The 12379-nt window shown below is 39.6% G+C and overlaps 1 protein-coding gene across 2 annotated transcripts in view; it reads right to left on the minus strand.

The window, feature by feature from the left end:
• The window catches only part of LOC137176835 (complement C3-like), a 40781-nt gene that overhangs the window by 13207 nt on the left and 15195 nt on the right, over positions 1-12379 (minus strand). The window contains exons 22-36 of one of the 2 annotated variants that reach the window (XM_067582811.1): positions 11630-11842; positions 11264-11315; positions 11051-11140; positions 10669-10875; positions 10199-10274; positions 9896-10055; positions 9636-9731; positions 6347-6503; positions 3663-3748; positions 3167-3244; positions 2897-3052; positions 2716-2778; positions 2503-2584; positions 2318-2366; positions 1461-1904 (exon numbers count right to left, since the gene is read on the minus strand). In XM_067582811.1, coding sequence (XP_067438912.1) covers positions 1799-1904; positions 2318-2366; positions 2503-2584; positions 2716-2778; positions 2897-3052; positions 3167-3244; positions 3663-3748; positions 6347-6503; positions 9636-9731; positions 9896-10055; positions 10199-10274; positions 10669-10875; positions 11051-11140; positions 11264-11315; positions 11630-11842 — 1671 coding nt within the window. In that variant the 3' untranslated portion in view covers positions 1461-1798. Of the gene's footprint in view, positions 1-1460; positions 1905-2317; positions 2367-2502; positions 2585-2715; positions 2779-2896; positions 3053-3166; positions 3245-3662; positions 3749-6346; positions 6504-9635; positions 9732-9895; positions 10056-10198; positions 10275-10668; positions 10876-11050; positions 11141-11263; positions 11316-11629; positions 11843-12379 lie in introns of those variants that run through there. The other variant, XM_067582802.1, reaches the window with a different exon arrangement.

Raw genomic sequence — 12379 nt, forward strand, 5'->3', positions numbered from 1 at the left:
TGTGGCCTGGGGACACAATAATTCAGAGATATAAAGTGGGGCCAGCCCGTGTAGTGCTTTATATGTAATTAAAAGAATTTTAAAATCAATTCTGCATTCTATTTGTAACCAATGTAGGTTGACCAACACTAGTGTGATGTGTGCCCTAGGTTGTGTATTAGTTAGCAGTCTGGCAGCCGCATTTTGGACCAACTGGAGCCGAGACACAGAAGAGCGACTCAGGGTTGTGAACAGTGCATTACAATAATCAAGACGGGAGGACACAAAAGCATGAACTATTTTTTTCCAGATCTTGATAGGATAATATGGCTTTTATTTTTGCAATGTTTCTCAGATGGAAGAAACAGGATTGGAACACTTTCTTTATGTGACAGAAAGTGTTCCAATCCTCAAAGTTTTTTGAGACTTGCTTAACATTTACTGCTAATGGGCCGATACACTGCTGTACTTTTTAATTGTCTTCCAGGACCTGTATAAGTTGTTTATACACTACTTTCTCCAAGACCTTGGAAATAAAAGGAAGTTTGGATATCTGTCTGTAGTTATTGGGCAGCAATGGGTCGAGGCTTGGCTTTTTTAAGAGTGACTGAACAATTCCATGCTTAAAATAATCAGGCACACAGCCAGAGCTAAGAGAGCTATTTACAATGGAAAGTAAGTATGGTCCTAATGAAGAAAAAACATCTTTAAAAAGAAAAGTTGGAACAATATCAAGAGAGCTAGAATAGGGGCACGTTTGGGAGACAATGGCTGTGAGATCTTCCAATGATATTGGGCTAAACTTGCACAATAATGAAGCATGAGCTTGACAGCCTTCTCAGTGGTATGAGAAGGCAATATTGACCTTATATCGGTGACCTTGTCTACAAAAAAAGATAAAAACATTTCACAGTCAGTATTTGAAAAGACAGGTGGAGGGGCAGGGTTCACTAATCTATTGATAGCGTTAAATAAAGCTCTGGGATCATTTTTGTTGCAATCAATTAGATTAGAAAAATAAGCAGTACTTGCCTCTTTCACCTTCTTATTAAAAGATGAAAGTAGTTCTGTCATGTGAATAAAATGAACCTCAAGTATAGTGTTTTTCCACCTCTACTCAACCTTTCTGCACTCTGTTTTAAGACAGCGTATGTTGTCATTCATCCAAGGGGATGAGTTAGCTGTATATGTAATTGTTTTGTTTTTATAAGTGGAGCAACAACATCTAGGGTTGACAAACAGGTTATTAAAGGAGCAGACTAAATCGTTGGTCTGAGCAGGCAAAACTAAATCCTTACTGAGATCTGCAAAGACAGAGGCAAATTTGTCTGCAGAATGGCTGTTGAGAGTGTGAGAATGGGTTGTGCATTTGATGGATTGGGTGTCAGCATTGAAAACGATATCAAAAATAATACATTTGTGGTCAGACACAAAAAAGTCATCAATGCATATGCTATTAAGATTCAGACCCAAGATAAAAACCAAATCAAGAGTGTGATTATGATTGTGGGTTGGCCCTGATACATGTTGCATTAATTTTAAAAACTGCATTGTGCTTAAGAATTCAGCGGCAAATTTATCTGATGCATCATCAACATGAAAATTGAAATCACTGACTATGAGAACTTTGGCAAGTCTAACAACCACAGAAGATAACAACTTAGCAAATTCAATTAGGAAGCCATTAATTGGGCCAGGTGGGCGGTAAATGAACACAAAGTAAAAAGGATTAGTCATGTACGCCTCAAAAGCGTTGAACTCGCCTATGTCCACAGAGCGGCATAAACTGTTTGGAAAAAACAGCAGCCAAGGCTCCTCCTCAACCAGATATGTGCCCCTGGAACCAGCTCTCGTTCGGAGGAATGGCCACCCGCTTCGGCTGCAGGACTCTCTGGGTGGGCAGTGCCAGTGTGCATTTAAGGCAGCTAAGGAAGGGTGGTAGTAGAGGCCGAGATCAGTTGTGACATCAGTGAGGAGAGCGATCGAGCCGCCTGGGCGATAAGGCTAGAGGACTGCATATGGGAGATATGCTTTGCCTGGGCGGTGATGATTGAGATAAAGCTGTCAACCAGCTGATCCTTTTTTCAAAGTTCTGTCTTCAGGGGGTAGATATTCTACAATAACTAAAAGTATATTAAAATATATATGGCATAAAACTGGTTCAAAACTAGATAAAAAGGCAATTTCTGACAGCTTCTGGCGGGTGAGCGACAAAGGAGAGCAACAGAAAGAGCAGGGAAGAAGTGAAATAATGAAGGACCATAGCTTGTTAGAAAATGTTCTGTATAAAGCCATGTTGCTGAGACACAAGTCAGTGTTACGTCTTGATTGTACTCACAAAACTTCTATTTTCAGCTTGTATATCTTCTCATCATGTTCCATTTTCTCTGGAGGAGCAAACAGTGGATGTAGTATTTAGTTTATTAGTATTTTACATAGTTTTTCTCATTAAAGAAAAAAACTTAAGGAACACAAAAAGCAACAAATAAAGACTAATATATAAAGTGGAAGAGACAGAATTACCTGGGAGGAGCTGCACAGACAGGTTAAACTGTTGACAGTCACTCTCCTTTTCTTTAGGCAGAGCGTAATACAGTGACACCATCTGTCACATAGACAAAAGTGCATTTTAATATTGCATTCATTGTGATAAATGAAATTAAATAATCTGGAATTCCAAAGGGACACATCAATACACAACAGATGGTCCGAACAAAAATATTGTTTTTTACTTACTTTCAGCGTTGCTTCTCCGGTGCCCACAGCAGTCACTTCCACATTTTGGTTTATACCATTGAACTGTTGTGATTTAAATAAAGACACAAACACACGCACGGGTCAGCGGGGGAAACACGCAAAGAGCAGAATGCATGATGGTATGATATGTGTGTTTGTGCATGATGAGTGTGTGTCTCACTTTAGATGTTCTGGTGGCATAGTGGTTCTCCTTGTTGAAGTTGAACTGGTCAGGCTTTGACTTGCCTGGCACTAGGATGTCGACATGCAGATCATACTGTGGTTCTTGTGCATTTGCCCAGTACTCAGTTATGGCCTGATACACTATTATGGTAGCCTGGCGGGAAAAAGAGTGGGTGGGGGGCAAAAGAACTTAACAAAAATGCAGTTGATGCACAAATAGTGGTATATGAATGTCCAGTATCAAGGTTGACAGAGATGTCTGTGTTACCTGAGTTGATCCATAGCCTCCACCCACTCTCTGCTGTTTGTTGAACCATCTCACAACAGGTTTGGCATCCTCAAAGGCCTTTATTAACAGAAGGCAAGAAAAGGGTTGAAATCTGTTTGATTGACTGTGTATTTGATTTTTTATATCTTAATTCTGTTATGGTTATACTTTAAATTATTTCCTGTCAGTTCCTAAAGCCTACCATAGATTGTTAGATTACCAAATCAATTTTTCCTATTATTATGACAGTCATCTTGCTGAGACTCGAAACTTGTCTGATAGAATCAATCAATCACAATAAAACATAATATCTGCTTCATTTTTACATTTGACATTACTGAGAGACATATTTCACTGACTTTGGTTTCCAGTCATGGAAATGCCTCTCTTCACCAACCATCTGCCCTTTAAGTGAGCGAATAAGAATAATGACTCTCTTGTATGTTTTCTGTAACATGACGTGCTGGTGAAACACAAATAACTGGGACTTACTCACCTCCGCCTTGACCAAAGCCAGAAGGGCATAAGCTGTGGCTTCTAGGGTGTACACAGGTCCCTTGGGAACAGGCCAGTGGGATGAATCTGAAGGAGACACAGACAAATATTTTTTATTGTTATGCTGTACCTGTGAAAAGCTTACTTGACTATCTAACCTAAAAAATGAATAAATATTGAACCTAATCCGTGAAAAATTAAATAAAAAGTCTGACTGATGAGGCCGATACTGACATTGATATTTGAGAGTTAAAAATATCAGATATTTGTCTTTTAATATTAACACTTAACATAACCAAACATTTCTGATAAAGATCGATTAAAATTTCAAAATTCTCATATTCGTACTGAGCAGCACACTTTTGAACAGTGGCAGATTGTAACTAAGCACATTTTCTCAAGTACTGTCTATAAATACACACTTGAGGTACTTGTACTTTACTTGAATATATTTTATGCTACTTTGTATTTTCTACTTAATATTGTTGTTGTTATTATTGAATTATTATTATTATTGAATTATTAGGGCCCGAGCACCAAGCGGTTCAAGGCCCTATTGGATCTGAAGGAATTATTCTTCTTCTTCCAAAACAAATGCATTTTTGAGGGACTAAACGTACATGAAAAGTCGTTAAACTTTGCGCATACATCAGAAGTGGTGAAAAAATTTGATATTTTATAGGTCTCGACGAAAATGGCTCAACAGCGCCCCCTAAACTGTATCCCCTGCTGCATGTTTCACCAACATGCACAGAAATTGGTACACACATGTACCATGCCCAGACGCACAAAAAAGTCTATAGGAGCAAAACCATAAACCCAACAGGAAGTCAGCCATTTTGAATTAAGCGACCATTTTGGAAATTTGCATCCTTTCTATTTTAACAAACTGCTCCTACAGATTTCATCAGATTGACTTCAAAATTAGTGTGTCTTCTAGACTAGTTTGTGATCAAAAGTTATTAAAATCATGAGTTTTCACTGAACGCCTTTGCTGTTGCGATGCGGAGAATTTCGATGTTTTCGATGTTTCGCCATAAAACTGGAAGTCCTTAGTTTTCATCACAAGCCGTTACCATAGCAACACGTTGTTCGCTACAAAATAAAGCTGTTTTTCAGGGGCTAGACATGTTTGAAAACTCACAAAACTTTGCACACACGATAGGTCTTAAAGTCTGTAATACTGTATAGGTGGCGGGCATAGATGTGGCAGAATGGCTCGACAGCACCCCCTACAATATTTCAACAAAGCTAACCCGCGCCACATTAAACCTACATGTACGAAAATCGGTACACACATGTATCATGCCAGGGCGCACAAAAGTCTCTTGGACCCATAGCTTAAACCCAACAGGAAGTCGGACATTTTGAATTTAGTGCTCAATTTTGGTGATTTTGCATGCCTTGTATTTTAACAAACTCCTCCTACAAAATTCAACACAACAACTTCAAAATCAGTGTGTGTCATTTAAACTAGTTTGTGATCAAAAGTTATCAAAAGATTTAGTTATCGTTGACGCACGTTACTGTGGTGCAGAGTTGAGTTTTGATGTTTCGACATGACAGAGACTGTTATAACTTTAGTGTAAATGCTCCAGTCTGCACCAAACTTTACATGTTTGATAAGAGTCCCAGCCTGAACATGTCTACATGACAGTTTTCCATCAGTGATACAAACTGGCGTAATAGCGTCCCCTACGAAATTTCAGCAAAGTAGCCCCAGCAGCAGGCAAAATAATGGACAAAGGAAGTGATGTTTATGTCTTTCTTGCACTGTCTGAAAACAGCTCGGGTCTGAAGACATCTACATGTCCGTGACAGAAGCCCTTCAATTGCACCGCAGCACGACGTGCGTGGAGGCATGAGGGCCCGTTCATCGCTGCTTGCAGTTTCAATTATTATTATTTTTACTTCACTACAATTCTTTGCCTCTAATAGTTACTGGTTGCCTTTAGAATAAGATTTTACATAAATAATATATTTTAATATTTTAACTGTTTAAATTTCTGCTCTTTTCTGTTTAAAATTTGTTACGCATTTTGTATGAAAGGTGCTATGTAAATAAGGTATATTACTAATATTGTTATTATAAAGAAACATATGATTTTATGATGACACTTATATAATATGACGCAGTACTATTACTATTAATCTATGACAAGATAAACTACAAATTTAAAATGTTCTTATATGTATTTGTTAGTGATAAAAACAGACAATGTAATATGGGATACTATTAAAATATATCACTCTAAAAGAAGCCAGTCTGCATTATGGATACTTTTACTTTTGATAGTTGGAGTGTATTTAGCTGATAATACTTCTGTACTTTTACTTAAATAACATTTTTAACTCAGGACTATTACATGTAATGGAGTATTTTTAGACAACAGTATTTCTAGGATCTGAATACTTCTTCCACCACTGCTTTTGAATGTCTTGAACAATGTTGAAAAATAACATTTGTTCTGGTGGACAATCCATGTAAATGAGATATTGTTTCTTAATTAGCTCAGATATATTGTTGGTATTTCTCTACTGCAGTTTTTATTGTCTAATGTATTCACTGATACTGATATTCCTGTGTCTGTGATAAAGTAAAATCATCAGATTATTTTGGCCATGTCAATGTCCATCTATAGATGCTTTCTGAATATGATTAACAATATTGTTGTGTGACAACACCTTGAGAAACAAATTTATGGGAGTAGAGGATCTGCCGGTTCAGTTTGCCTTCATTGGCCAGGGCATATGATGTCATGGCAACAGCATATGGGTTGGTGAGGCTAGGCAGACGCTCTTCCAGGTAGGCAACAGCTTTGTCTATACTGCCTGGCAGACTCTGGACAGTAGGAGAAGATGAAGGAAGGAGGAAGAAGAGAATGGGAGAACAGGCAGACAGTAAAAATGAACACAAAAGGCTTTAAAATGGGGGAGAAGACAGCAACTCATTCATTTTCAATATCCACTCTGTATGTTAGAGCAGTATTTGAACCTGAGACAAGTCTGGATTGTTCCCTCTCTTACCATCTTCTTTGCCTTATGAGCCATACTGAGCCTAGTTACTGAGTTGGTTACTGTTGGGGTGTGGGGAAGTGATGTTATGCATAAACACAAGAGAAAAAGAATGAGGAGTGTGTGTTTATCTGCTCTATTGTAAGTTGCAATTGTTTGCATGTCTGTCTACAGTACTATCTACAGTGGCAACAGATACTTACTTTTATGGCCAAAGAGCACATAATTAACTAATTCAAACCTGGAAACATGATGTTAGGCTAACGCTTGTCACATTCCAGCAACCCCAGAATATTTTACACAACAAACACAAGTTATTCCGTATCCACAAAGGAATTTCTCTAGTCCTGTTAAAAGTGAAACACTGTTACACAGTTATGTTGCAACAAAATAAGTCAGATTTTACTATTTTTTAAAGGTGCCTTCAGACAGCAAGTAGTTGTTGCTGCCGCCTCCTTTGATTTCAGTGTAAAAGTGATGGCTGCTGTGCTGCCAAGGCTGGAGCGACAAGGAGAGGAAGGGCAGCTGCTGCTCTTTTGAATGTGCACAGATCTTTGGTAACTCTGGTGACGCTTTAGATTACAGTCCACAACGTACAGCTTAATTACTCCGTAGTTACAGTGTAATCTTTTTTACTAATGGTGTGCCAGTACAGTGCATACCAATACATATACGTAGGTACAGGGGAACAAGATGTGACGCTATGGAATAAGGGGGCAACAACTTTGGTACTTATAAAGAACTTAAACTGTAGTTACTTTTTAACTGCTGGGTACCTATTCTATTAGAGTACCTATTCTTCTACAGAGTTAGAGTTCATTATGGTTCAGCTTTTCCAACTTGCTGCCATGGCTTGCCGTGTGACCATAGCAACCACAGAAACCACAGTTAGGGAAGAGCATTGGGAAACACTACAGGAGATGATTTTACTGGCATCAGAGTTTCCTGAATGGTACACCTATACACTTGGTTGATATTAGCAGCCTGTGGTGTAGCCTACAGGTTGGAAGGATCGGAGGCAGCTGGGAGCCATTGTGGCTGCATTCTGCCCTGCCGACTCAAAACACAGAATATCAATGTTGTTCGTTTGAAAGCAACTTTATGAAACTTGGAGTAACTAGCTCTACAGCAAACGTTAGATTAATTATTTACTTTGCCACAGCTGATAAATTTGCTAGCTTGCAAAACTGATAGTCACTGGCTAGAAATGCTTTTGCCTGCTTTTATCTACTTCTGTCTCATACTTAAAACTTTCTGCAAGTTTTCAATCTGTCACTGTTAAAATTAAGTGCATTATCCACCTGTTGTACATTTTCAATTTGTGCATAAAGAACCCTGAAATTTTGAAAAAGAGTTTTTACATTTGGCTGAGGTGGAAAAGATGATATATTGATAAAATCAAAATGCAACAAAGTACAATAGAAACCTGAAGCATGTGACTTAAATGTCATTCAAGCTTCTGCTTCATTGAAGAAACTACAAATACCATGTAGACAGATGAGGAGACTATACCGTTCCCCAGATCAATACATGAGACAAATATAAATGTAATATGTCCATCACATTTCCACATGGTTTTCCATTGTTTGAGGTTTGACTAGCGTTCTTTCAGTTACGTCAGCTTGTTGCACCCTCATCTTCTGCAATGGTGTCATAGCACCAAACTGGAGAATTAGCACCAGTAACTTTGTATCTTGATGTGCCCGATTCCTAACATTTGAAGTCAACAGTAGTTGATGAAAACATGCATTAAGGCATGCATTCTCATCTTTAGCCAATTTTCTGGAAACATGATAAAAAATTGTGCTACACTGAGTATTGTAAACCACATATGTGCCATGCAAGAATGGAAAGTTTGACAGGCTTAGCAACAGTAACTAGGGGAGCAGGGATTAGCTAGCGGTCAATTGCTTAATGGTGGTTCAGTGTGACGGGGCGCCCGTGAACGCTCCGTCATGCTCTAACCGGCGTGCGTTTCTCTCTCTCTTGGCCGGAGAGAGAGCGCCGTGGCCGGGAGCGCACAGCGCGCAGCGCTCCCACTGTTCCTGCGGAGCCATGCTCCGGTTAAAACTGTGTCCCGCACTTGTGTCCCGCGGTCCTGCACTTCCACAAACCTTTCCCCACCGTCCGAACTCTTTTCTTCACGATAGGCGTTCGAGGGTGCACACTCGGCGCTGACGCCACACACACACACACACACACACACACACACACACACACACACACACACACACACACACACACACACACACACACACACACACACACACACACACACACACACACACACACACTTACCTGCTGCTGCTGCCTCTGGTTGCCTCCGGGCATGGGCCAAACTGAGGCACTTCCTGGACACACCATAAATAGCGCTTGGTGGCGCGCTTAAGTGGGTCATGTGACCGTGGACCATACCATCAACATTGAATGGACTGATATTTTATGATTTATTCTGGTTTGGGGGTATTTGGCCATAGCTGTATGGAGGGCGATTAGTGCCATTTTTCCTTTATGCGAAGCATATCATTGATTTTTGAATTTATGTTTGTTGTGTTGTCAAATTTGACTGTAGGACGCTATAATTTGTTAATTGGTTTGCCCTGGGGAGGGGCTAAGAATATATAAAGGGAGCTCTGCTCATTAAGGGTTTTTGGGTTTTTGGTCTTGGTCGAGTAACAATGTGGGTGACGAGCTGCCAGTGTGAAACCTGTCTTGTAAATACTTTTTTTTGTTATTGGGTTTTTTCCACTTCTGCACTGTAAATATTTTTGCCACTCTTGTTTGGGAACTTGGTGTGAATAAAAAAATCACCACGCTGAAGTTTCTCGTCGTCTGAGCCATCATTGAAAGCGAACCCGCGACATTCAGCAGCTTGATATCGCTCATCATTAATTTGGAGTCAGTGAATGAAAAAATAAAACTGGTGAGGGAAAAAGATGTTTGCAGGTGAGGTACTCACATTCACTGTGGAAGCACATAGTGTGCGTGACTCCTGCATAGCAATGAGGCAGAAGGCCGTCATGGAGGCATCTGAGTCTGTGCCACTCACATCACCCTACACACACAGACACACAGTTGTCAGAACCATCATCAATATCAACAGCATAAACATCTCTTTGTTCATATACTGTAAGATCATAGTGATGTGATTGTTTTTGTCTCAGTAGCTATTTTTTAGCATCAATTAAAGACTGATGTAACTGAAATCATTGCACGCACAATCATCTCTCCATGGATCACTTGTCCAACTTCTGTAAACAGGCCATCAGGTTGTTGTGCTTTGAGAATTAGAAACTTCACAGCGTCACAGACATGATCTTTTTTCACTCCCCCCAGACTGCTGGCCATGGCAAAAACCTTGGCAACATATGCTGTCAGCCTTAGAGAGGAGAGGAGAGAGTGTAAAAGTTTAGTTAAATTTATTTTCACATGAAATACACCCATCCTCACAAAGTTGGCATCTCAGTTAAGGAGGATGAGCAAACATTTACATATGTGATTATGAATGTTTTGATGCCTCACCACGTGCTACTTTTGCTATCGGTGAAAACAGCAAAAGAACCATCCGTCTTACGGTAATAAAGCTCATTCTGGTAGCCTGGACACAAACAAAACCCACAACCTTTTCACTGACTTCCATTCAATTAATCTTATCCAATGTATGACAATTTGAGAAGTCTTGTTAAAGTGTGATCCCCGTTTAGAGTGTATGTGGTCATTTTTTTTCTTCAATTTATAGCATCTTTCAAATAATTTTGATGGCATTGTTGTTTTTGTAAAAAAGTAAGACAATCCCCCTAGTGAAAACTGCTATAGTCTGTGTTGTATTCAACTCATATTCTGAATGTTCCTGGCCAGGATCTGTGGGGCAGGAGCAGCATGCATTGCTGTCTACCACTGTCTTTTTTCATATCACTTCTGCCAAAGTCAGAAATTTAAAAATCTGACACATAGGGGTTTTTGTGCTAATTGTTGTATCTATGTGTGCCTACCGGTTTTGATGTGTTGCAGAGCTTCGCGACGTTTCTGAAGGCCAATGGTTTCCCACTGGTTGGTTTGATCCAAATATGTGGTTGCAATGACAGGCAGGGTCATGTAGATCATGTTCTGCTCTCCACAGCCTGCGGGCTGGACAATCAGACTACCCATTGACGTCCCACTAATGGCATTCTTCACCAGTTCACTTACTTGCTCTCTCCCTGCATGCACACACACACACAGAAACCATAACATTATAGATCAACTGGGAGAAACAACCAAACAAACATGTAAAGGTCCCGCACAACCAGTGAAGTCATTGCCAATGAGAAGCAACAACAGTAACAGTTTACACCAGTGCAGTTTTTTGTTTGCCCATACAACATTATATCTCACCTGTCACAGAGATCTGTGTGCTAGTAGGTGTGTCTGGAACCAAATCCTTCTTAGGTATATAGCTCTTGATAATTTCTTCTTGTTTACCACCTAAAGGGACGCACCATGGTCAAGTTGGAGGATTAATTACCAAGTGAAGAAAACATGATATTACTAAATTACTTTGTTGCTCCTATACTGTAGCCATTTAATGGGTAAACTCATCACACAAACCTTTAGGGTCCAGAGTTATACTTTCTTTAGATTTAACCAATTCGCCTTCAGGCTGGAAAAATGACAAGACAAACATCAGAGAAAATATTTTTGAGTAAACTTTATAGGCTGGTGTGTAGGAAAATACAATCTGGCTTCCTTGTTCAATTATTGCTCTATCTTTCTTAGTCTGTTTTTCTTATTTTCAATTGCATTTAAAAAGACTGATATACAGAAAACAAGAGTCTTCTAAACATGCATCAAAGTTAAGCCCCAAAAGATGAGTGTTTCCCTTTAATGACAATAAGTAACATGACTTTGATCTCAATCAAGTGGCTAAATAGGGCAACTGTACAAACTGATTGTAACTGGTTGAAAGCCTCTTACCACCACCCGCAGCATCTTCTTGATTCCATCACTGAGATGTGAGTTTTTAACAGCTGCTTTGACTTCAATTGGGTGTTTTCCTGCCTTCATGGGAATAATGATAAAGGGTACAGATCGTGTTGTTTTGGGCCAAACTTTAACCTCCTGACGATACTTTCCAAGCTTAGAGGCTGAACTGCACACATGCTCTGCTTCAATCAGATCCACACGCACCTTGAAAACAAGACAAAGATGGAGAAAGAAACTGAGGTATGTGCAGTTGATTTAAGATGAAGATCCCCTCCCTGAGTAGCAGATTCTGATGAAATACTGTATGTTGATTCTTCTGAGCATCTACACATAATTTTGTCACTTTTGAAATTTTCAGCCACTGAGTGTCATTATCTATAGAATAACAACATTATTTCAGTTTTAAAGGACCAGTGTGTAGGATTTAGTCATCTAGTGGTGAGGTTGCAGATTGCAACCAACTGAATACTCCTCCCCCTCCAAGCGTGTAGGAGAACTTATGGTGGCCACAAAATTTGTGCAAAAGGCCCTCTCTAGAGCCAGTGTTTGGTTTGTCTGTTCCGGGCTACTGCGGAAGGAGACCCACTCCCTATGTAGCTATAAAGGGCTCATTCTGAGGTAACAAAAACACAACGATCCTTATTTTCAGGTGATTATACACTGATTAAAACATACTTATGAATATTATATTCTGTTTGTGCCAAATTCATGCCGCTAGATGCCACTAAATTCTACACACTG

Source organism: Thunnus thynnus, chromosome 3 (genome assembly GCF_963924715.1).
Source record: "Thunnus thynnus chromosome 3, fThuThy2.1, whole genome shotgun sequence".
NCBI lineage: Eukaryota > Metazoa > Chordata > Actinopteri > Scombriformes > Scombridae > Thunnus > Thunnus thynnus.